Source organism: Wyeomyia smithii, chromosome 2, assembly GCF_029784165.1.
Source record: "Wyeomyia smithii strain HCP4-BCI-WySm-NY-G18 chromosome 2, ASM2978416v1, whole genome shotgun sequence".
Classification (NCBI taxonomy): Eukaryota; Metazoa; Arthropoda; class Insecta; order Diptera; family Culicidae; genus Wyeomyia; species Wyeomyia smithii.
The window spans coordinates 268,153,542-268,178,019 of record NC_073695.1 but is presented as its reverse complement, the minus strand read 5'-3'; the positions used below and the strand labels follow the sequence as shown (position 1 = coordinate 268,178,019).

The 24,478-nt window shown below is 38.1% G+C and overlaps 1 protein-coding gene across 6 annotated transcripts in view; it reads left to right on the top strand.

The window, feature by feature from the left end:
• LOC129721261 (dual specificity protein phosphatase Mpk3) overlaps positions 1 to 24,478 on the top strand; it is a 60,707-nt gene that overhangs the window by 2,035 nt on the left and 34,194 nt on the right. For 2 of the 6 annotated variants that reach the window (XM_055673616.1, XM_055673617.1), the window contains exon 2: positions 1,018 to 1,756. In XM_055673616.1, coding sequence (XP_055529591.1) covers positions 1,366 to 1,756 — 391 coding nt within the window. In that variant the 5' untranslated portion in view covers positions 1,018 to 1,365. Of the gene's footprint in view, positions 1 to 244; positions 1,757 to 24,478 lie in introns of those variants that run through there. The other 4 variants (XM_055673614.1, XM_055673615.1, XR_008727376.1 and 1 more) reach the window with 4 other exon arrangements.

Below are 24,478 nucleotides of genomic sequence, written 5' to 3'. Positions count from 1 at the left end.
TATAAAATCAGTAAAACGGCTTAAATATTATAAATTTTTGACTTTTGTTTTTTATTTACTTTTTTTGATACATACATTACAACTATAGCGATTTTGAGCATGATAAAAATAGTTATCGGATAGAATTTTTTTTGCATAGAATCGCTGTATTAGAATTTTCTGCCAAATATTCTAAGGAATTCGGAGAAAAATATAATAAAAGTTTCTTAAAATTTATTCGCGGAGAAAAAACAATATCTTCGCCCTTTTTTTCAATGAAACCTAAGGTGGGATTAAATTGGTTAGTAAAAACATGTTGCAAAAGTTTTATCAGTGTTGTAAAATGATAAACAAAGTGGATGCACAGGAAAACTTGAAAAATTTGGTGGCCTGTTTCAGTAATAAAACATTCGAACGTAACATGCCTCATAACCCCTACTGTTTCGAAAACAAAAATCAACCATTTCGATCATCGCCGTGATTTGCTAGCGACCATTCCCTCGGTTAGGCAACTGTCAGAATTCATTGAATAAACTCCACTACCGTCGCAGTGCGAGGACAGGGCGCAACATATATACGCAATGTTCCGTTCGCCGTGCAGGGTGATTTAGTATTGGTGTTGTATACAGCGAATTGTCAGTGATTTAACAAGCGAATGCACGCACACAGCCACAGCAGGCGCACAGGACGGGCGATTTTAATTCATTATTCGATATTGGAAGGTTCGTTCGTTCAGTAAAATGTGGCTCCACCAGCTCTGGACTGGGGCGAGTCGTTTCAAACGCTACGCTAGTGCGGATCCGTTCTGTGGTGTGTCTCCGCTGTGAAGCTCGTCGTAGACATCGTCGTCGTCGTATTCGACTTCTTTCTGCCCTGTTGTTCGCAGCCCGCTTCGTTCGGGTCTCTAATACGCTTGAAAACATTGATTGGTGTATACAAAATCTTAATTTTTCCGCTAAGTTGCTTGCTGCGTTCGTGTGTAATCGCAAATCGGAGACTGCAGTTTTGTAAAAATTTTATTTCCATTGTCATCAGCAGAAGCGCGACGCAGCAGGCGGTGCAATTATCATTGGAAAAAATAGTGTGTGTTTGTTGTCTCGGGACGGAAATCGTATAATTTGTGCAATTCGCTCCGCACCGGATCCGTCGTGAGGAAAGACCAAAAAACATGACGCCGTAATCTAAGTGACAATTGTGACACGGAACGCACGGTGTAGGGATAGTTTTTCGGTTTTATCTTATCGGAGAAGTGAAATAGTTATTGTTCTGTTTTTTTTTTTCGGTGGCCGTGAAAGCATCTGATTTTGCTTTGTTAGTAGGCGGTGGCGAAAAAGTAGTGCCCTGGCAAATTTGTGTGTTGTTTTCGGCAAGTGTTCTTAGCGCAAAATGCCTGACCACGACATAGAGATAATTACGAGCGAGCAGCTGCACGGGGAGCTGCGAAAATCGCACAAAAATTTTATCATCCTCGATTGCCGCAGCTCGAACGAGTTCGCGGAAAGCCACATCCGTACGGCGGTCAATTTTAGCATTCCAAGCATAATGCTGCGGCGGTTCGCCGCTGGCAAGATCGACATCACCTCGACGATCAAGTGTCGCGATTTGAAGGAACGGATTCTGTCCTGTTACAAGGAGAGTACCTTCGTGTTGTACAACAATAGCAACGATGTGGTGATCAACGATCCGGGCTACAATAATCAGACGACGAATGACACTACCATCAACGTGTTGCACAGAAAACTCAAGCAAGATGGCTGCCGTGTGGTGTGTCTTGAAGGTTAATATATATATACAACATTGTTTAGCCCCTCTGCTATCGCTAACTAGTTTCCGTTCATTCCACCCAAACTAACATCAGTCCATCCCACCCCAGCAGCAGCTGGGGCCCATTTAAAGCCATTTCCATAGTGGTGTAATCCAGATCTTAGTCATCACCATTCATCATTAATTGATTTAAAAGGAAATAACATTTGCTGTGCTGTGTTTAGAGCAGCAATTATTATTCATAGTTTACCAGGTTCTGTCAAGTAGTGGTGGTTTACACCAACATCACTAGCGCGCACACATGAAAAAGACCCAAGATTATATCAATGAGACTTCCATTCCTATACACGCAACAATAACACAACGCCAACTGCGCTCCAAACTGTCAAATTCATTGTAAAAATCTGTGACACATACACATTCGCACACGCAATCGAATGAAATTACACACAGGTTGTGTCGCTATGTTCCTCTCCATCCGAAGCGAATTGAGTCCAGCAGCTATAAAACGCGCCTGCGCATTGTTTATATATTTACAGTCGATTACTCCACACGCCCTTACCCTACTCCTGATCTTCTTTCCACGAATCGCTCTCCACACACACCCAATAATGTAAGTATTTTATCCATCCATCCCAGTATGTCTCCCGTCCAACGTCCGGTGCACTCCTCCCCGTGTCCCTCCTCCGCCCATGTGTCTCGCCTACAGGCATGATTTCATTCAGTTTTATCATACCACAAAGCAACCTACACGTTTATTGGAACAATTGAACAAGTATTCACTATAATACACAGACGAGAGGCATACCGTAGCAGGCGGTGAGAACAACTATATACACTACAACCGCTGCTGCGGCTGCCCTGCCCTATTGCCACTGCTGTCATTCAACCCGTGTCGTACCTTTACAATATAGCTACTTTCTTTCCCACCCATTGAAAAAAAAGCGAAAAAAAACAATAGTACCTGAGAGAAAAGCAGTAATACATCTGGGACCTGACTCGGTTTTGCCTTGGTCGAGATCCAGCCAGACGTTGTGCGCTCTGTCACACTAGATTGGTCCCATGTCAATACGAATTTTTATGTTGTACCTTAAACCAGAGATGCCAGATTGATTTGGGGCAGGACTACGTCTTTGTTCTGAATGAAGCCATCACCGATCACATTGCGGACCCCTACAAATTCGGAACGCATCACCCGCGTAAAAAAGATCTTAGTGTATAATTTTTGCAGTTCGATTACTCCTGTATACCCAAATTGTGTGAATGTTTTATTTATCAAAATTGCAAACGATATTTTAAACAAGAAATGTAAAAAAATACTTCCAGGTGAAAAAAAAAACTTATGAGACCCTCCTCAAGAAAAGAGACTTTTTAAAGACTAGCTTTAAAATAAAGCTCAAGTCTCTAGAAAGAGTCCTGCTACCAGCCCTGTCATCACGAGAATTTTCTGGAGCTTTTCGATAAGTTCATGTAGAATATTTTTTTTTTGGTTGGTTAGCTATTCTACCGAAAATATTCTACGTAGAAAACTACATGGGGTTTTTGACATTCCATCCCTGCTTGCGACAAAAACAACATTGTTGGCGATTAGTATTTGACCACTTGGACCTCTATTGGCACTTCCTGATCGAATTCCGGGAGTCAGCTACTCTGGAGAATCTGGCCGTATTCACAATGGTTCCGAAGCACGGGTTGCGACATATCAAACTCTGTACAAGACCATTGATGATCACTTCAAATCTATTTAGCCATGTTCACCCCTTTAGTAAAACAGAACTCTGATTGGTTGTCTATGTCAGTGAAGCTTCTCAATGATCGGCCATGGAAACTACACATAGATTGATAAGAGAAAACAGGTTAAATCATACGAGAAAAACTTCAAAAGCTTATAGCAATAAAGAGCTTTTCAATTATATGATACTTTCATCCGATCCTTCGTTGTCATAAACACGAAAAGAGGTTTTCAATAATCATCACTCGTGTGATCATGATAATTTGGTTTTTTTTTACTGACAAAAAATTCAGGTTCAATTGTTATACCTATTTCAAGATGATGAATAATTGGTAAAATAATCGAAATATGATCGAAAATCAACAGTTTGTAACATAATATTGATTGTAGTTTTCCAATTATGCTGTCACGATCTTTCATCGCTACGCACCTCGGTTCAACCCTTTGAATGCGATACGCAGCGGTCAAAGTGTCACACAGCCCTGTGCGTTGTCAACGTCATATGTATGCAAGTCAGAAAAGAGAGAATAAGTTTAAACACGCGGATCTTCAATCTTCACTAAAGTTAATCTTATTTTTACTTTAACCATCTTCAGTATCAAAAAATAAAACGTTCTTAGTTCTAATCACAAGTAATTACTAAACGAACACAGCTACTACACAGCTCTTACACAGCTACGAAAAAGAAAAGCTACAGGAAATAGTTAAGAAGGATTAATAAAAAGGATTGATGAAAACGAACAGATTAACATAAGAAAGATTTAGACATTGAACGTGAGTCATCTAACCTAGATTTTCTATATAACCTATTACACATTAAAACCCACATGTCAAAGCATAAAAAAATGATAACCGTTAATTCAGGATTTAACGCTGGCCGACCGTAAATACACGTTATGAAATTGGAAAACCGTCCTTTTCTTCCGTTGCAATCGCAACATACGCCTTCTTCAGACCACTCCGCATATCACCTGATATCGCCAGATGATATCGGATATCACCTCGTGGGTTCACACTACAGTGAGATGATATGGTTTGACATTTGTTTTGGTAATTGAAAAGAGAAGAAAACAAAAAAATGGTCAAAGTAAAAACAAGACAACACGAGCAATGCAATTAGGATAGAAACGAACTCCATACGCAATTGTCAAAATGTGCGGGATGACAAAAGCGAAAATATTTCCTTCCTTCTTTTTCGCATGCAAGGCGAATTGCTTATAGCGAATTTCTTTATTCCACTGTGTGCGGGCAAAACTGCCGAGGAATATTGAAACATCATCGCCATTTGAGACGCAAGTAAGAAAGCGATGCTAGATAATTGTTTACGAACTTAGCACGTGCGGTGGTGGGTTGAAGCTGACAAATTCTACAGTGCGCTTCGGGCAGCACGGCAGGTCAAAATCGAGCGAATAAAGAAGGGTTTTGACAGTAGTTAGTGCGCTTCCAGGTCAAAACGGGGTGAGCTGGTGAAATAAAGAAATTCGCTATTAATTTGTAGGGTTGCGTCAAATGTCTCGGGCGTGTTGCCAACTGCTGCAAATCCGGGTTTTAATTGTTTTGTTGTTACAGAAAAATAATGTACTCAAGGTCGATTAGATCGGATTATCAAAAATTTAAAACCGCTTCAAGGTTTTACATTTTGCCTGTGGTTAGCTAATGTTAACAGTGACGCTAAGGGTATTGAACCGATAAAATTTATGAGGATGGAGTTAACAAAATTATGCCATTAAACGAAATTGTATAAAGAAGTTTCTTGAGATCTTAAAAATTACAACGCTTCAGAACAGATAATTCAGTTGTATTCGTTGCCATGCTTACAACACTTGATCGATTTTTTATCATTACTCTAAGCTGCTATTTGAAAAAAAAAAACAATTACTTTTTTCGTAGCGAAAATTTACCCTGCCTCTAGTTTTTTTAGACAAGTTATTTGCCATACCCAATTTGCCATGACAAAACCGCCGTTGCTAGATTGATTTTATAAAACGAATTCTACTTAATCACTGCCGTCGTTGTTCCCCATGAGAAACATGGTGTATAATATCAGCACTTTATTCGAGCGAAGGAATGTCGGGAAAATTATTTCGGACTATGCATCGAATGTCTGTCTGTCTACGAGAATGGAATTTTGTGACTATACAAGACGGGGAAAGAGGCAGCTGCACGAATAAGCTGAAATTTTGCATGGAGATTTTTTTTGCGGTTAAACACAATTCGAATATTGTTCTCGCATTGACCATTGATTTATTAGAACAGCCCGTGTGGTACACGGTAAGCGGTATAATAGCAGGAAAACACTCAATTTTCTACACTCTTTTCTCCTATTCTCTATCTTCAATTTTCTCCCGCACTCATATTTCTACTACAACACAAACCATGTTGAGAATGGGTGCGTTCAGGCATAAAATCATAATCAATAAAAAATCAGCCAGCAGAGTTTCACTCGCATTAATTTTATCACTAATATTTTGTCTTCTTTACTTAAACTATTGATCAACTTGACTTTTCTTAAAACATGTATTTACTATGTTTGATCAGAAATTACAATAGTAATTCTGAACAGATTTCTTTTCATCGAAATGTAGAGTATACTGAACGTATAATAACAAAATAGTTCTCTGTACGTGTTATAGTGAAAAAAAAATTTTTTGGCGATATGAAAAGACCACGTGATTGAAACTGAAGAGGACGGGGGCTTGACCAAAAGAGCACGGCTGGTAGGGGTATAACAGTTGATCAAAATATGACCACGTGGATTAAGAACGGCTTTAATTCTTTTCTACCAACCTTCAGTCACTATTTGGTCACTTTTTCCATCAACTCAGTCACGAAAATCACTATTTTTGACATCGTTGACTGCTACCAGTCCTGTCTGTACGATTTTAAATACACATACTGACATATGAGTCACGTCATTCATGCGAATAATAGCTTTAATACTTTCGTACAACTTTTTTCATGACATATTTGGGTAAAGTCAAACATGTGGCGCTACTACGCAATTAGTTTATAACGTTTATCTGTTTACGCAAATTACACAAAATGTTCGACCAATATTGTTATTACATGAAAGTCTGTCTGTGACATCATCAAATGACACCTTTTGTCGAAAAAAATCCTGAAAAACCTCTCACAAATAGCCGTTTAAGGTGGCATCCTCCCTTAAAATGCAATTGATGTTAAGACAATAAAAAATACAGTTTTGTGCTAGTCCATTCTAAATTTTTCATCAGGCTTAAAAGACTAGTTTTCACCAGGAAAAAAGTGCTACATTTTTGCTTCATAATTTGCTCGTTTTTCGAGAAACAAACAGCATGTACAAATATTGCAAATATTGAGTATGTCCGTAAAAATCATTTAATTCCTCTGATCTGGCATCTCTGCCTCTAGTGTGCATCGTTGAAAGATGGCACACAGGAAGAGAGCGAGAGGAAGCAGGAAACGGGTGAAGCAAACATGCGATTTTCATGCTCACTAACACGATGATTTTCATTCATTGCTTTTCGAGGCTATAAACGCTATGCGGGTGTCTGCATTTCATGCAAGTAAAGCAACCATAGTCGGCCTTGGCGGTATGACCACTGCTGCTGATGATGATGGTGAAGATGATGATGATGATGATGCTGGCGGTCTTGGCTGGCTTGCTTAGACTCTTACTACGACTATCGATTGAATTGTATCCTCGAACTGGTTTCCAGGCCGGTTTTTTTCGACTGCGCTACGCCTGAGATGCACACCCAAAGACAGCACCTCAGCCCTCGTGCACCTGGTGTGCAGCGTAGGATGGGGCTCTGGGTTTTTTTGGCTGTTGCAATGCGACGGTCAGTTCGAGGTTCAACGTTATTTTCCTACCGTTATCGGGCGCTTCTGCTGGGAACATTTTCGATAACGGATACTGGTGCGACGGGTTTTTCGGTGGGAAGTAATTAATTAAGGTGCTTGTTTTCTACTGAACCGCAGATAGTAAGGCAGCTTTGTGCTGTGAAAATGGTGAACATTTCTGATAGTATTACACCAATATTGCACCTTTGGGGAAGCCGCCTCCTACTGGAAGTGGCAATTTAAGTAATGCAGTGTCGATTGCTGTAGCTTTGTTTTTACATGAAGAGTTTTGTCTTACTTTCCTAATCTGATCAGTTGACAATACCGCTGGAAGAATATGGCAGTTAACTGATGTATGTATTTCCATATCTAATCTTTTTCTTGAAAAAGAAAATTTATAATTTACCTATTTGCCAATCAAATTCATGACATTGCGTTGAAAACGTGCAAAACATCCAATTGATTGAAACCATTTTTTCGAAGTCATTTTAACTGCACTTGCAGTTTTTAAGTCATAATTCTTTGACAACTATTTTGTGTCTGAGTGCCAAAGCTACACATTCCTTGCTCCAAATTTCAATGGACCTTTGGTATTATACATCGCGAATCCCTAATTAAAACTAGTTTTAAAACAGCTTAATATGAGCATGTTGACATTATCTCCCCGGAAATGCATTCACTGTCGTCAGAATGCAGCAAAAAGCATCTAAAATGCAAATATAAGTCAGAAATGTGAACACAACATATAAAATTTATCCATAGAATGTTTGGAATATTATTAACTCAATCACAATAAGAAAAAAATGTGCCTCAAGTATCCCACGGCTCGCGCTAGAAGAAGCACACTTCAGAAAGTGCTGACGTTGATCACAGTAAGCCTCGCCACCGGAACTTGAAGCACCAGGAGAACGAACGCACGAGGCGTCAGGCGCGCAGTAAGCGTAAGCGGATTCAGTGCCTACTAAGCTGTATACTACGTGTACGTGGATCAATGCGCGAGGTCGCTGCTGGGTCGTACGTCCGCTCACCAGCAGCAGACGGCCTGGAGGAGAGGGAAGGCACGCACGCAGGACGACGCGATTTCCGCTCATTCATTCGTGTGGTCGTCGCTGTCGCCACTTTGCAACTCATTCAGTCAGTTGAAGTTTGTGTGTTGTTTTTTTTCACCGCTGCAGCTATGTCGCTGTTCACACACTACCTGGCTGGGACGATAGTTCCCTTCGTAAGTCGCTTCTCCCACCGATGCCGCACTTCTACTTTTTGTGGTATTCGCTCCGTGGGGACTCATTCATAAAATATTGGAATTGAAGTAGGCGAAACGAGAGGCTTTCTGCGACCGGCGACGGTGACATTTTACGACGACAAAGTCAATCGGCTTCCTGATGCGCGGTCAGCGGTTATCACTACTCTTCAAGTTTGGCAGTGTGTGTATGCTGTATTATTCAGCAACCGGAAAGCGATAAACACATGCAACCTTTTGTTGGTGTCATAATCGCACCAATCAAATTGATCAAAACCTTTATCTTACCATGACTTAACGTATTTTGCATAATAATTCACTTACCAGCCGATAATCGGGGCGACCGACAATCATTTTTTTACTGCAGCAATAGAAAACCTACGCACCAGCAGCACTGGCTAATGCCTCTTCCGAAGTAAACACCGCAAAAGTTGTGCTGTATGTCGAGAGTACGAGTAGAGTAGGCCGGCATCGAAGTAGCCCACGATCCGGTGCCGGTTGCTGCAAAACTTTCCTCCATGGATGATGGTTGAACAGCCGATCGACCGACCGATCGCCCCCGTGCTGTTGAAGCGGAGCGCGGTGACAGAGCGTTCAATTGCGCCATTTCCTTTCGCCAACACGATCCTACTAGCGTAAGCATTCGCCACTAGCTGTGACACCATTAGCCGCGAGGAATGTGATCCACACACTTAGCTACTGATTTGTTCTAGCGCAGCGGTTCTCAACCTGGGGTACGCGTACCCCTAGGGGTACGCGACAGTCTTTAGGGGGTACGCCAAATAAAAATCAGTAATGGCGGACGAAGCAATTTTTCGCTATAATATTTAATTTGTTTTTCAATCTTACTTCTTAAACATGGCTTTTGCAATTAAACAAACCATAGTTTAATTTAAACCCTGAACTAGACTACATAACGCGATCTACCACTACTCTCACCCTCTCTGCGAAAACAAACCAAGCCAGAGGGTACAATTGATTTGGAAAGTGTTGCCAAGGGGTACGCGGTCAAAAAAAGGTTGAGAACCACTGTTCTAGCGGGTGAATGGAGAAAGGTTTGCACAGTGATAAGTCTGGCATCGATCAACACCAGCTGCGCCGATGATGATTAGATAGGAGGCAACTTCCGCTGGAACTTGGCTTGCTGTATACACAAATCGACACTGTATTGGGTGCAAAATTGACACAACAAATGAGTGCAAGCTTGCTATGACTTGAACCAATAGCCAATCAAAAAACCTACGGTGTGTCTCTGAGTGTTATGGTATGACAAAAAATGTCCAAATCGATTATTAATTAAGTTATCAAGATGTATGGGGTTACTTGAAATTAATCTGACAAGACTAGGTTAAGTACTTGATGTTAATTCACGATAAAACACTCACCTTAAATCTACTCTTTGAAACTACGCAAGTAAAGTGTATTGAAAGTGTGCAATTTTTATATACTCTCACTAAGAGAATTTCTATACTTTGTCCCAAAAACAAACTTTAGATTTACAAACAAATTTTCAGACCAACAAAGAAGGAAGGAAACCACTTTAAAGAATTCAGAATGAAATTTTGAAAATAATTTTGAAGCGTCCTTCTTAGTTCGATACACTCGAGTTTCAAAGGCCTACTGATGTAGAATTTTATTTATAAAAGACATCCGCTCTTAAAACTTAAAATAATACGTTTTTTAAGCAGTAGAATAGCAATACAAACTACCTCTTTTCAAAACAGCGATCAGAGTAACACCGTGAGTCTGCACAGGATGAGAAAGCAAAAAAGAAACATTGAGGCACCAGTTATGGCCGATATCAGCAGCGGCAGCTCACCCGATAAGAGACTGGGTGTTATTTTCACCGGATGCGTACAATAACGGATGCTACCGATAATGCAGATAATGATGATTAGCCCGTCAACGATTGGATTATGTAGACTAAATTTTCATATCACTGTCACGTTCTTAGCAATGCGAGTTGTAAAAATTCTAAATTTCAAACCTCAAGAGCAGTGGCGCCGCAGTTCGTAGGCGCACGAGCAATGGAAAATTTCCGCTGTCACCAGCAGCCAAGTTCGCATGGGGCTCGCATTTCGATTCCGTCCAAGTTTGCCTTGCTGCTCTGTACGAAAAAAAGCCCTGTCAAACGAATTGGATTCTGCACGACGATTACAGCAGCAGAGCAGCATCAGCAGCAGCCGTAGGGTGGTTTGAGGATAAGTAGCAGAAAAACCATGAATGAAATTCGTCACATTCATTCCACTGCGAGACCTTTAGCTTACCTAACCTAACCTAGCATTGTATAGCAAGGAGTAGCAGCAGCGGAGCAGCACACTAGTTTACCGCGTTCCCACACAGCAGCAAAGCAAGCGTTGCAAACTGTTGTGGTAGTGCTGCCTGGCAGGACGGAACAGGACAGGAGGGAAGAAAAAACAACAGTGGATAAACATCGTTTCATCGTGTTGACGCGGCTCTGTGACTGTGGAGTGTGTAAGTAAAACACGAAATTAATAAATTGAATTGATCGTCTTCCGCTGTGGATGATAAACGATTCACGTTCGAGCTTTGGTCGAAACAGACGGGTCCTCAATCTTTTGGGTTATTCGAGCGCTGGGTGCTTGGATTGTTTTAAGACAGTGACAGATAGTATTTTACATTTTATAATATTAATACTAGAGAAACATTTCAAAAGGTCCTATCTGCTTTGATCGATTTTTTGATCGATCACTTTCATTCAATCACCACAACCTATTAAACACCTTTTATGACACGTTATTTGCACAGGTTGATAGCGGAGGAATCACTCTAGCCTTCTGAACGAAAACTACGCTTGGGAGAGTTACTAAAGCTGCACCATTACCAAAAAGATGAGACGCTCCGAAAAAACGATAAAAGCAGATAGGATCTTTTGAAATGTTTAGCTAGAATAGATTTTAATTGCTTAAAAAGTTGAGTAAATAATGTATGTCCAGAGCCGGATTTATGGGGGGGCACAGGCCCCGGGCCCCCACATTTTTGGGGCCCCCACAAATTGAGAAAAAGATATTTTCTCTTTAAAAAATGAGATTTAATCAAAAGTTCGATTTACAGTAAGAAAATTTGATCAGACCATTCTAATCTGACACTTTCTTTCAGTGTTATTTTTTCGCTAGCGCCAATATCACAACTACATCCATAAGAGCTCACCTTGGATCAGGGTTGCCACATTTATTTCTGTATTTTTGCTCGAAAATGTCTGTATTATCTGTTTTACGGGCTAAAAAATCTATATAAAAAATCTGTATCCAGCAAACTAGAAATGTTGCATGAAAATCTTCTTCCTTAAAGAATATATTGAAACAAATCACCATTTTTTGCTTTGGCCTAATTTTTTATTGGTTCCAAACTTATAATTAGGCGAGTTAATCAAATGTAGTAACTGAACACGATATTGCTTATTTATCTTTACGTGATGTTCATGCATGTTTTTGTTAATTTAATTTTAGTAGCTCCTGCTTGGTTAGCAACGTAGCTTTTAGCTTTTTAAATTGAGCTCATAAGCTTAGGGGCCATGGGATTTCTGGCTTTAGACTTGCTGCAATTATTTATTGAAAATATGCGTTCTACAAAAGCCGAAGAATGTGGAATTATTGAAAAAATTCGCACAAATGATCTCAGTAACGGAAACATGAATTTACCATTGGCATTGTGGCGTCCAACTACTCAGACCAAGTTAAGTCATCTGTTTCATCGAATCTTCCGGTCAAAAAGTTTGTTCTTAGCGAGTAAAACTCGTTATTCATGTCTTGTCGATCAGTTACTGTTACGAATTTTGGAAATCAAATCATTTAAATTTTCCAATTTCACGAATGTTTAGAATTGAATAAAGCTACCGTTTTTACAACAGAATCGATAAAATCGAACAGTTTTGCAATTTGTTTCACAAATTTTAAATGGAAATCCCGTCAAATATTTCGAAACGTTATTTTCCGCCTTCGTCCTAGCCTCATCCCTCTTCTTCTGCAACGATACTAACATAAATAGCATCAGGTTTTTTCACAAAAGTTTGAAAGTCGTTGAATTGAATTTAACCTTCCAAAAAATTGATTTCATTTCGAATAGCGAAAGATTCTGTAAAATCTGTATTTTTGACAATATTCTGTAATTCTGTAATACAGATTCTGTATTGCTTTTTTAGTTCAAAACTCTGTAAAATACAGAAAAATCTGTATATGTGGCATCCCTGCCTTGGATTCTCTTGGAATGACACAATTAACACACCATTTGAATCGAACCAGCGCGCATGGGAGATAAAGCAGAGAAAGAAAATAACCCACAAGTTTTTTTAATGCATTGCTTTTGCTAACTTGTCCGAATCAGGAACACCAGATGTGCTTTGCAAAATGCAGATTTTCTGAGTTCGTGTGCAGATTTTATTGACCTGCAGATGTGTGTAGTTTTTTCCTAGTTTCTGTAGATTATTGTCTGAGTCGTCTTATATTTGCGCAGTCTTTCTCAAATTGTGTGCAAATTTTTGCCTGTGGATCGCAATTTTTTTAAATTAGGTTTTTTTTTCAGGTGTCAAGAAAAAAAAAATCGATGATGAAACTAATTAAAAATAGGTTGCGTACGACTGTGGAGAATGAAAGGCAGTCTTAGCATTATTAAGTTTCGAGTACGAGTATACTGAAGGAGTTGAATGTTGATTATTTAATTAATAAGTTTTCTGCAAAACAACGCGTAAGAAAAAAATTTAACAAATTTTTGATCGTAAATCCGGCCCTGTGTATGTCACTGTAGGAAAATTGGAAATTTTCAATTATCTTACGAACTATAAAGTAAGCTAATTGTTTTAACTGAGGTTCGCAATGATTTTTGTTGGAGTTTGTTGATAATTTGAATTGACGTATTTTCTAATGTTTATACATTAGTATGTGGTTTTCATACGTGCTAAACCAAGGACGAAACCTTTTTCTTCTGGTTGCACAATAGCTGATGGGGAATAAATATAACATTGCTGATCAAATACTTGTTTGTTATTTGACAGTTCATTTTTGAGACAAATTTCTGTTGATAAGAGGATATTATATATTAATTGCACTTTGTTTGGGTGTTGTAAATGTGCTCCTTGAAAGTGAAGTTAGTCCTTAATATTTAACTTGATCAGATCAATTTAAGATCGTACCGTTCATCTTAACAGCGTGATAATTGGTGGGTTTAAGAAATGAAACTCTTATGAGGAACAAATGCGGTCAGTCAAGGCATTTTATTGTATTTGTAGGAAAATATGCTAACTCAAAGCATCTGTAGAAAATTCTCATCATAAACCATGAAGAGCTTTCGGGAAGTCTTTTGATAAGGACATATAAAATCCTATCATGTGCTTGAAGCTTAGATAATAGAACGTAGGTAATTCAAGTTTGGTCCTAGTACCTTTTCAGAAAGAAATTCTTGAGTGTTGATTTGATCGTACTTTTGTGATACCTACATCATTTTCAATAAGACTTACTACGTTCGATTTGAAACTATGAACACTCTCTAACTTTGCTGGCTCAAGCTCATTCGTAAGAAAAATACGATTACCATCTTTGAGGACTGGAATGGGCTTTGAAGGCTTTTCAAGAACATTCCAGAGCTTCCAGAAGAATTTTAAATATTTATTCTAGTTGTTCAACATCTCTCATGAAATTTTCGTTTCACAAGAGAGTGAATCTATGTTTAATTTTTTGACGTAGAGCTACGTTTTTTATAGCCTACAACATATGGGTGTAAATTGGAAATCTATTAACGGAAAGAGGACGTAATTTGTCCCTTTTTAAATGCTTTTAAGTCGGTTTGTTTTAAATCGATTTCCTTCATACTTTCAGCAATCGATTGCAAAATCGCCCAAATGCAGAAACTTGTTGTTTGATTATGCGAACTATTATTGTACTATTGAAAATTATCAAGCCTAGTAGAAACGAAAATTACATCCTCTGATTGGTTGTTTGCTGGCTTTTCCCTAAAAGGTTGTTAGAATAGCGTACCTAGTTAGCCAGGAACACATGTAGGCTATAAAAGGTCAAAAGCTCTGGTCAAAATAATTACATTGTTTTGGTAGATGGTTGGAAGGACGGGACGGACGGCAGTAGCAGAATTGGTCACATATCTCAACAGCAGCACGAGTTCCGATTCCCACTTTTGGGGTAACACAAAGGTTGCGATCAGTATCATATCAAATTTTGAACAGCAAACTACCCTTTTCAGGGCAACTAAACTAGTAATTGAAGATTGATCATTTTTCCGAAAATTCTCAAGTGCTGAATTTTGGAAGTGAACGCTTTCTTATTCTGTTCAGTCAGTGATATCGCATTTTTATGTGCGAACTAAAAACCGCTCAAACAGCTCGTTTGCACGAAAATTCGAAAATATTACACTTCATTTAAAATGTTAGAACGTCTGAACAAAGGCGATTATTTTGACTTTAAGTTGAATCCGATTCAATTAACGTGAACAAAATTTTGTTCCCTTGTCGCACAGTTGCAATATGATGCAACACGCAACAACGAGCAAAAGAGATCGCTTGCCGTTCCAAGCCGCAACACGATACGGGTTATTTTGTTGCGTGTGTAAGAGCACCATCAGTCTTTTTCCGCTGGTTACAAAAATAAAATGAGATTTAATGAATCTTTCGTCTAGTAGAGATGAGAGAATGTTAAACTTGACAAAAAGGCGGCTCTCTTCGACTGTAAACGCATGTTTCTGGCCAGTAGCACCTGGCTTTCCGAATTTGTTTCCGCCTTAAACGAATCCCTTGCCGGTTGGTCACACATCTCAGCAGCAGCGCGGTTCCAAACGGTTGAGGGCTTCGGCCTTTTTCCGCGATGAGACTTTACCTTAGTTTTGGCAACAACACAAGCAAGCATTTTGTGATGGATTCTGGCAATCAAAATCTACCGCGGCCGTTTAATTTACCAATTTAAGTGTGAAAACAGCTTTTACAGTGTGTATGGTCAGAGTGCCTTATTCCCCAACTGTCGGGTAGCATGAAGGTTGCTATTGGCATCATATCCGATTTCGAACAGCAAACTGCCATTCTTGTTTAGCTGGCAACATTTAGTACAGCAGTAACAAAACCGTTTTCATCGTCGTGAATGAAGCTCAGATGGTAGAGTGCTCGCTCAGCATGTGACAAGTACAAATTTTTCACAACAACGTGAAGGTTCTCGTTCACAGACGTATATTTCGTACTCCAATACGGCACAAAACGTGCACATGTCTCTTACTCCATGTAGTGCAGTATTACTTTGAAGTATTGTATTTTTCTCGTACAATAGACTACCAGTGTTTATTTAATGAAAAGTCTGTTGATTTGAGTAAGCAATAGTAGACTTTATGACTCATTAATGAGACACTCTCAAAAATTTGTTCTGGAAAATAAAAGGTTTTGCGCCCGTTATCTGCACTTAATAATAAAATAAAATAAAACAAATTTAAAATGAAAATAAAATCAATTCACATTCATGAAGTTATCCTCTTAAATATAATCTTATTCTGATTAGTGCTGGGACTCTCAACCGGATGTGATAAAATAAAACGTAACACGAAAATGACTTTTTTTCACAATCCACCCCCCGTAAGTAACTATTAACATAATTCCTCGTAGGTAATTATTAACATAATTCTATCCGAAAATCCGGATATCCTGTCGGATATATCCGGACATTCGGTTGATCCGGATTTTGGATATTTGGCGGATATCCGATGCCGGATATTCAGACATGATAATCCGGATAGTCCCAGCACTAATTCTGATGATGCATTTGTTATGAGTGTACGTAGCTCTACGTCAGTTATGCGGTCGTGTCTTGGATACAATCTCCTTTTTTTGTAAATCTTCAAAAATAACTTTCAAAGCAGAATCACAAGATCCTTGGTTTTGCAGTTGAAGTTCAAGGTCAATAATTGGTGTATTAAATTTTAATCGGGCCTTAGAAGCTGATAAGTTCCAGGCATAGAGAACTAAACTGCTCGAATCATCTAATGCGTTGTCAAAGTCAGCACCATTTGGTAAAATAATATCATAATTCAAGCTTTTTTCGATCGTAAATTGAAATCTGTCCCAATTAGTCTTGTGATAATTAAACAAAGTACTAGTGCAATTTAAAGCAGTTTCACGGGTTATAAAAATTTACAGGAAAATGATCAGAAACAAAATCAACATGAGTTCATGTATCACTGCATGAATGGCTTTGATTTGTTAGTATCAAATTAAATGTAGTTGGATTCCCAACAGAAGTAAAGCGGTCCTACACGATTTATAGCAAAGTGACATATAAACTGAATAAAATCCAGCCAAGCAATAGTTAAACAATATTTTTCATTAGAATTGCTTTGAGTATTATTCACGATTGATATTGGGCATTTAAATTACCGATGATCACAAATTTAGGTTTTATCTCGTGAGTTTTTGTAAATCTTCCTTGAATGAAATGATTGTTTCGTTCGCCGGTGGATTGATTCAGGTAGTCTATCTTCTCAGGAGCGGAACTACCCGAATCATAACTAGCTAAATTCTCTGCACTAAACACAAACTCGTGATGCCTGAACAGGAATCATTATCTCCAATTTGTTATTATCTGAGAATAAAGTATTATAGAGACAGTGGTAATTCGCGGCAAAAAAATTTAAAATTCGCGGGTGGCAGATTACAAATTTTTCAAAATTCGCGGTGATTTCGCGGCAACTTTCTTCTTCAAAAAACACTAAATAAAGTGATTTTTTTGATATAGTAACTTAAGTTTTCGACTGGAATTGATGTATTATTTAAGGGATTTATATTTCGGCTTCCAGTCTAATAAATTGCGTTGATTTCTATCTGCTCATCACCAACGTTTCGGTCCTTCTATTGGACCATCAACAGGGCCTAAAATATATTTCACATTTCACGTACAAATTAATTTACATTAGGACAAAATTACACTATATGACATTGAAAAAACTACTCACTCGAGAACAGTAACCAACAAGTTAAAAAGTTTGTGCAGAACATAAAAAGCTCGCATCTTAAAGGGTTTATTGCCATACATCCGAAGCGCAGGTTCAAATTTGGTTCATTTTGGTGAAAAAAACCTATCGAGCGATACACTTCGCCTCCATCACACATAATTTTTTCCCACTCGAACTGTCGGACTCTAGCCTCTAGGACTTTGATATAAACAAGAAAAAACTGTTTTTTTTTAATTTAATACACAGTAATTTGACCGTGCGATTCATGATGGGATTTCTTTGCATTACTGATTAAATGTACATATTGTGTCAAATTATCTTCAGTCAGATTTTGTTGTTGGCAGACTCGTATTATTCAAATACTGCAAAGATGAGTAGAACAATATACCTGACTCTTGCAGAATTCATTGGACATGAATGTCGCTGCGCGTGAGCAAAAGTCGAACTAATTTATATACTGTTAATATGGTATATAATTAAAGTCAACATAAACTGACGACAACCCCAAGACATGACTGCTGAAAGGTGAAACAATTTTTTCAGTATCCATGTGGACGACTGTACGGTGCTGCCATCCGAAAAATGATAATAATGTGTACCGTAAACTGGGGTGACTTTGATCACTTTTTTGATTGTATCTCAAATATTTTCAGAATATACTGAAAACAATATTATTCGATATTATTAAAATAAGTACTGACATGCATTGAAAAAGATTCAGTCACTACTTCAAAAGTTTAGCAACAATTTTGCTGTTTTTAAATATGCTCTAGAAAATTTACGCCAATCATCATTCCGGGGTGACCTTGATCACTTCATTCTTTTGATGAATTTGGTGTAACACTTTGCTACTTTCACTAAATTGAACAGCCTTAAACGACTTAAACGAGTTTATAAATATGAAAAGCAATTTGGGGGCCATACAAATTCTACGTGAACAGTTTATAATGGCGAATGTACAAGATTCATACAAAATTTTTAGAATATATATGAATGATAATCCACTGAGAGTGAAGGTGGTCTAAAATCATCAAAAACTAGTCCACGAGGAATATGGCTTATAAAATTGGCCAAATTTGCATGTTACTTCACGTCTTGGGTTTTTGTTAAAAAGAAATATGTAATACGCTGTGGAGAATATTGGGACTCAACATTGCCTTTGAGGAAAAACTTGGAAAAATAACAATAAAATGTATTGTTATAATATTTGTTCATCTTAAGTAGCAGAAAATGCATGAATAGTAGCAATGCGAACATATATCCACGCAATCAGTGAAGATTACGACAAGTCCCAAGCACTACGAGCGCTTTTTTACCACATTTTTCAAAAAAGAGGTACAAAGATCAAAGTCACCCCGGTGATCAAAGTCACCCCCAGTTTACGGTACGAATGTTTAGTTCTCAAACATGAAACTTTCCGGAAGAATCAAGAATTATCGGCGCATCATTTAAAATAAAGCGTACCATCAGAACTTCCTGATAACCGCTATGAGCACGCTCTACAGCCAAGTTTCCCACTCTTGCCTCAAAAATCTAAAGCAAAAATCGGGTGCCCCAGTGAATCTGACCATATGCACAATGGTTCTGAAACCTGGCTTGCGGCATATCAAACTTTAAGTTTTGGTAGAATGGGACCTGGAAATAAATATAACCCCTCAATATAAACCTCCACTCTGACAGTCAATTTCACACTTTTCTTTCGTACTTTGAAGTGCAAAAAATATGGCAATAGCATTAAGTGCAAAAAATGACAATATAATTAATGTGCATGTTATCTTAAGCGTCGAGCTTACCAAACTGCTACACCTTTTTCATATACAATCTTGATCAGCTCAACGATCGATGACGGACTATGCACGATAAATCGGTTTTGCTCATAGTGACAATTTTATGAGAATTTAAATCATCAGATGGCAGCACTCGGTCGGTCGGTAATCGGTCATGTTCAAAATGCATGAAAAATATCTTGTTCTAGTTATCTTTGAACACTGGCTCACGCTGCGTTCCTTTTCTACCGAGTTTCCGGGAAAAGTTCAAGAACATGTTTACGATCCCAATTACCTACTAAAATTATAATAACACTGTCGGGTATTTTGAAAAATGATTGTTCGTGCTTAGTTCATCTTGCAACCTCGATTTTATTACTGCGCACACGTTGGAATTCTATCATGCGTTGCTAAAATCTTTATTCTGCTGGAATCCTCTAACCAAACCGTCCGAAGACAATTGAACCCAGACTGAAAAAATTGCGTTTTAAGAGATCAGTAGTACTGTTACATCTTATTGGTTCCGTAAGAAAAGACGTCTCGTTGTCATGAATGAGCCCATTAATTTTCAGTTTTGTCCATGTTGCTGGTTTTCAAGAATTTTGCTGGTTTCAAATCGAAATGTTTTATGGCATATAGTTGATATCTATATTTATTTTTGTTGATATTTTTCGTTATTTTCGCGGCATTTCGCGGGTTTTTGTAAATTTCGCGACCGATGCTGAATTTCGCGGAATTCGCGGCTTCCGCGAAATCGCGATTTACCACTGTCCCTAAGTATTACCAACAGAAAAACTACCTACAGGAAAAGCTGGTGATGCCTGAACAGCATCGAAAGTGTTTTGATCACCCACGTGAATAGTTTCGAATACCTACGTTGATTTATCTAAATTATTCAAATAATTTACTTTGGTACGATTAAAATGTACCAAGTAATGTTCCTGCTGTATTCAAGTTTCAACAATTTTCGCAATTGCCTTCCGTTTTATCAAAATAACCAAGTGATTCTGTTAAACTATTTTTAATTTTATCAACAGTTTGATCATTTGATAGTACTTTCAAAACAGCTATATATGGTGTCTATTTTGTCATCATAAAATAAAGTACCGTAAAACGGGGTAACATTGATCTTTTTTTTTCACTTTTTCGTGAGTATTTATATATTTTACAACTGAAATTACAGGTTTCATATTTTTGAAACCAGTACTGGCTACCTTAGAACTTAAGAAGTTAGTTTTCAAAGCCCTTCGAAAATCCTGAACATTTAAAACATTTATTTTTCGTCGTTGTTTCAATTTTCCTTATTTGGGGTAACTTTGATCAGTTTTAATTTTGAAAAGTTTTGTAACCTTTTTGAACTAAAAATGTTAGATAATGCTTTGATAACATGTTTAGATACGCTTCCCGTTCTCCTTGACTGCTTTTACTGCGGAGGATAGTCCTGTCCTTGCATTTAGCCGCGGTATGTACTGCGAGGCATTTTTATGCCATATGTAATTTTACCTTTCGATGATGAAAAACATAAACGTTGGTCGCGAAAGTTGCTAGAAGTATTTTAAGCATAAAACTGGACTTTCTTAACAAATATAAACTAATTAACATTGAATGTAACAAATTTGACTAAAATTTTTTCTGGTTAATTGAGAAAATTTAATAACGAATTCGGAAAACATGTCAAGGAATACGAAATGTTCAATATCCGACTAGTATAAAGTGCTTTTTCTGGCACTTACTGAGAGTAGGAAATATAACGATCGAATTAATTTTAAAGTTTGGTCATCAAAACAATAACAAATTTCGACCAATACAATATTGTTCAGACCTCGAATGACACAAGACTGAGATGTTAAACTCAATTTTAGCAAAAGTAATCACGGAGCAGTTTTATTTCAACTATTCAATGATACCCCGTTTTGCGGTATGTACATTTTTTTAGTCAGATACAGTAAAGATGGAAGAAAGAATATTATACCTATTAATGAAATTGATTTATTCTTGGAGGAGAATCCAAAAGTTTTCTTTTAGCTGCATCCCAAGTGCTTTTTGTTATGTCCTTGCATTTCAGAAAAACTTCACTTTGCTATAGATTTCACTCAAATTTCTGCAGAAATATGTCTAAACGAATTCACTCATTAAAAACTCGATGAACTTTAAAAATGTATCTTTGTCTTTGATTATAGTTGACACAGTGCTTTGAGGAATACCGAATATATTTGCGATTTCGAAAACACGCAATCCTGTTTCACACGTCGCAATAATTTTGAGGCGTTGGTCAATAGTTAAAGCATGATGAGTAGAACATGGTGCAACGGTTTGACCAAAAAGTAGGCGCGGGGAGAGGAAGCGTTTTTTCACTTTGGAGGGTTGGAGACGAAGCATAACTATGCAACAGCGAATAACTTTTTCGTGTTTGTTGATACATCCTTACTAACTAGGCAATTGAATACTGCAAATTCAGGTGTTTTTAGTTGAAAATTGTTTCTTACATTGATGAATATTGTTAGCAAGGTATGTAGCATTGCCATATTTCTGATTTAAATGCATCCAAATGATATATTATGAATGCGATAATTTTTATGCCCTAGTTGTTTATAAACAAACCTACTTGCTGGCAATTTTTTTTTCAATATGGCCGATTCTGCTTTCATCATGTCACACATCACATCATGTCTTTATACATCATGAGTTAAAGCTTGCAGCTTTTGTTAACCTCCGTTTGACTCCTTGTTCCATTTAACAATGAAAACTGAATGTGACTCCTCAAGATATCGAGAAAAAAATTTAAATAGCAAAAGCTTGTTATGTTTTTTCGATATAAAGGAAATTCGAGATATCGAAATATCGAGATACAAGATTGTTGGTGCATGAAAATTTGAATGGACCATTGGATTTATCGCGATATGGGGAGTTCACTATACACATGCTAGCAAGACGGAAATTCAAAGCATGCACCAAAACTGGTATTGCAATGGTTTGTAGAAAAAAAAAATCAAAGTTTTAAATTGACCGAAACAATTTTCTGTCCGTAGCCCAATTTTATCCAAGCAATATTTTACATTAAATTTAGTGGTAAAGTATTTTTCTAGGTTGCTGAGAATATTCTACAGCAAATTCGTAGATCAACATGGAATATTAGACGATTTTATGTTTGTGATTTTTCATCGGGTTCAGTTTTACTGTCGAAATCGAACCAGACTTTACGGATATTTGCGACGCACGATCACTCTCATCACCCCAAAATAATTCGACACACGCGGACGGAACGGAACCTAAAAGCACTAAAAAATTTTCATCGTGACGTTACATCGCTCGAAAACCGATTTAGTGAAAGCGATGACGCAAAATGTAATTCGGTTGGTCGAGAAAAAAAATGAAGAAGAAGAAAGCCCACACAAAACACGTTTCTCTATCGCTGCCAACATTCCCGCCCTCCCTCGCCATATTCACGCTCGCCCGACCCCGCTGCCATTCTCAGAACGATTCTAGCCCGAGCTGACGAATCGCTCTGCAATGACGTCATCCGCATGGAGCGTCCGTTTTTGGCTGCCAATGCGTGCCGCGGTGGCGTGATTCTGCTCTTGCCTGCCTGCCTGCCAGCCAGAAAGTGGAGTATAAACATTGAACAAACAAACCGCAAAACCCATCGAAGTAGGCATGGGCGTCAGTCAAGAGTGGGCTTTCCGTTTCATTCTCTCCGGCCGGCCGGCCGACCTGTCTTGTTGTTGCCTTGCCTACCGGGGTCTGGTGTTGCGTGCATGTGTACTTGGTGAGTTTTGCTGCAGCCACCGGCCACGCTATTGAAATGTTTGCAATTTGTTTAAAATAAAAGTGAAAGACTTGTTTCAAACACACGGCGGCTTCAAGTGCCATTTCCGTGAGAAAGAATAGGGCGCTCTGAATAATGCACAATTGGTTTTAATCGAGTGCGCGAAGTGCAAATAAAGCCGTTTATTCTTTGAGAGGAAAAAGTCTTGATTTTCGAAATACTGCAAAACCGCATTGCGGGGGGTGGAGCAGTAACGTAACGCTGAAAAACTTCGTGATTGATTCCAAAAGCAAAATTCATCCTCTTTATAAATAAATATGAATTTTTTTCTGCTTAAATTAATAGACCTAACAACCGTCGAAGGCATTAATTGTATCTCAAAATAAAATTAAAACGCTTCATGAAAATTCAATGAGACCGGCTTTTTTTGCCGTCTAGGCGAAAAGTAAACGTCCTATAGGAGTCCAATTTTAAATGACGTTTCTCATACCATTTGTTTAGTTTCACGCGAAATGCGTATTGTTTTTTCTCGGGAACGAAAATTCGAAATGTGTCTGTAGGTACTGGAATAATTAAAGCTCTATTATTATGGTTCAGAAGGATGTTTCTAAGAATTTTGCCGAATTTGAAGGAAGTTATTTTTGGAACAAGGCAGCGATGTAGAATTCCTTACCAAACGCCGCTAACAGGACAGCAATGCAGTACAACCAAGAAGAACATTTGGTAAATTTATTTACTTTTTCTTATTATTATTTTTTATTCAACGACATCAACTAGTGAAAGTATGGTTGATTACTCTCATACCAGTTGGTAATACATTAAAGATGCAAAATCTCACAGTTGTTTATATTTTCCATACTCAGCAATTATCGAATTGCACAAAGGTTCTGGAAAATTCAATGCTGAAAACCACAGAGATCAGATGTAGATTGCGTCAGGTATTCCCTTCGTCTTTTTTGCTCATATGAAATGTTTTGACTAAAATCTATCAAACTTTTCGTTATCAAAGATGTTTCATTTTACAGGGCGAAACAAGATTTAATAAGTCGCCTGTTTTCTTGTCGACTTTCGTTTTTCGCTTCCGAAAACTACTACAAGGTCGTTTCAACATTTCGCGTTCTAATCAAGTCATCACCTCCATGATTTTGGACTTAAACGAAGCGATAGTTGTGTGAGGAGCTCGACTGGTATTTCATTCAATAGCGCCTCAAAGGAAAGGATCCAGTGGATTAGGCCACCAAACTTCCTTCTCTCTGGAACTCTGTAATATTTTTTAAATCATTTCTGTGTTTTCTAGGGAGTGAATGCTACTTCATCCCTTTTCCAGGCCTTTTCAGCTCAAAATTGTATCAACACATTGTCATTGTCCGGCGCGAAGAAAATCGGCTCCCGAAAAAATAATATTGTCTTATTTCATTAGTTCATTTATGACAGTTCATTCATTTTCCACAACAATG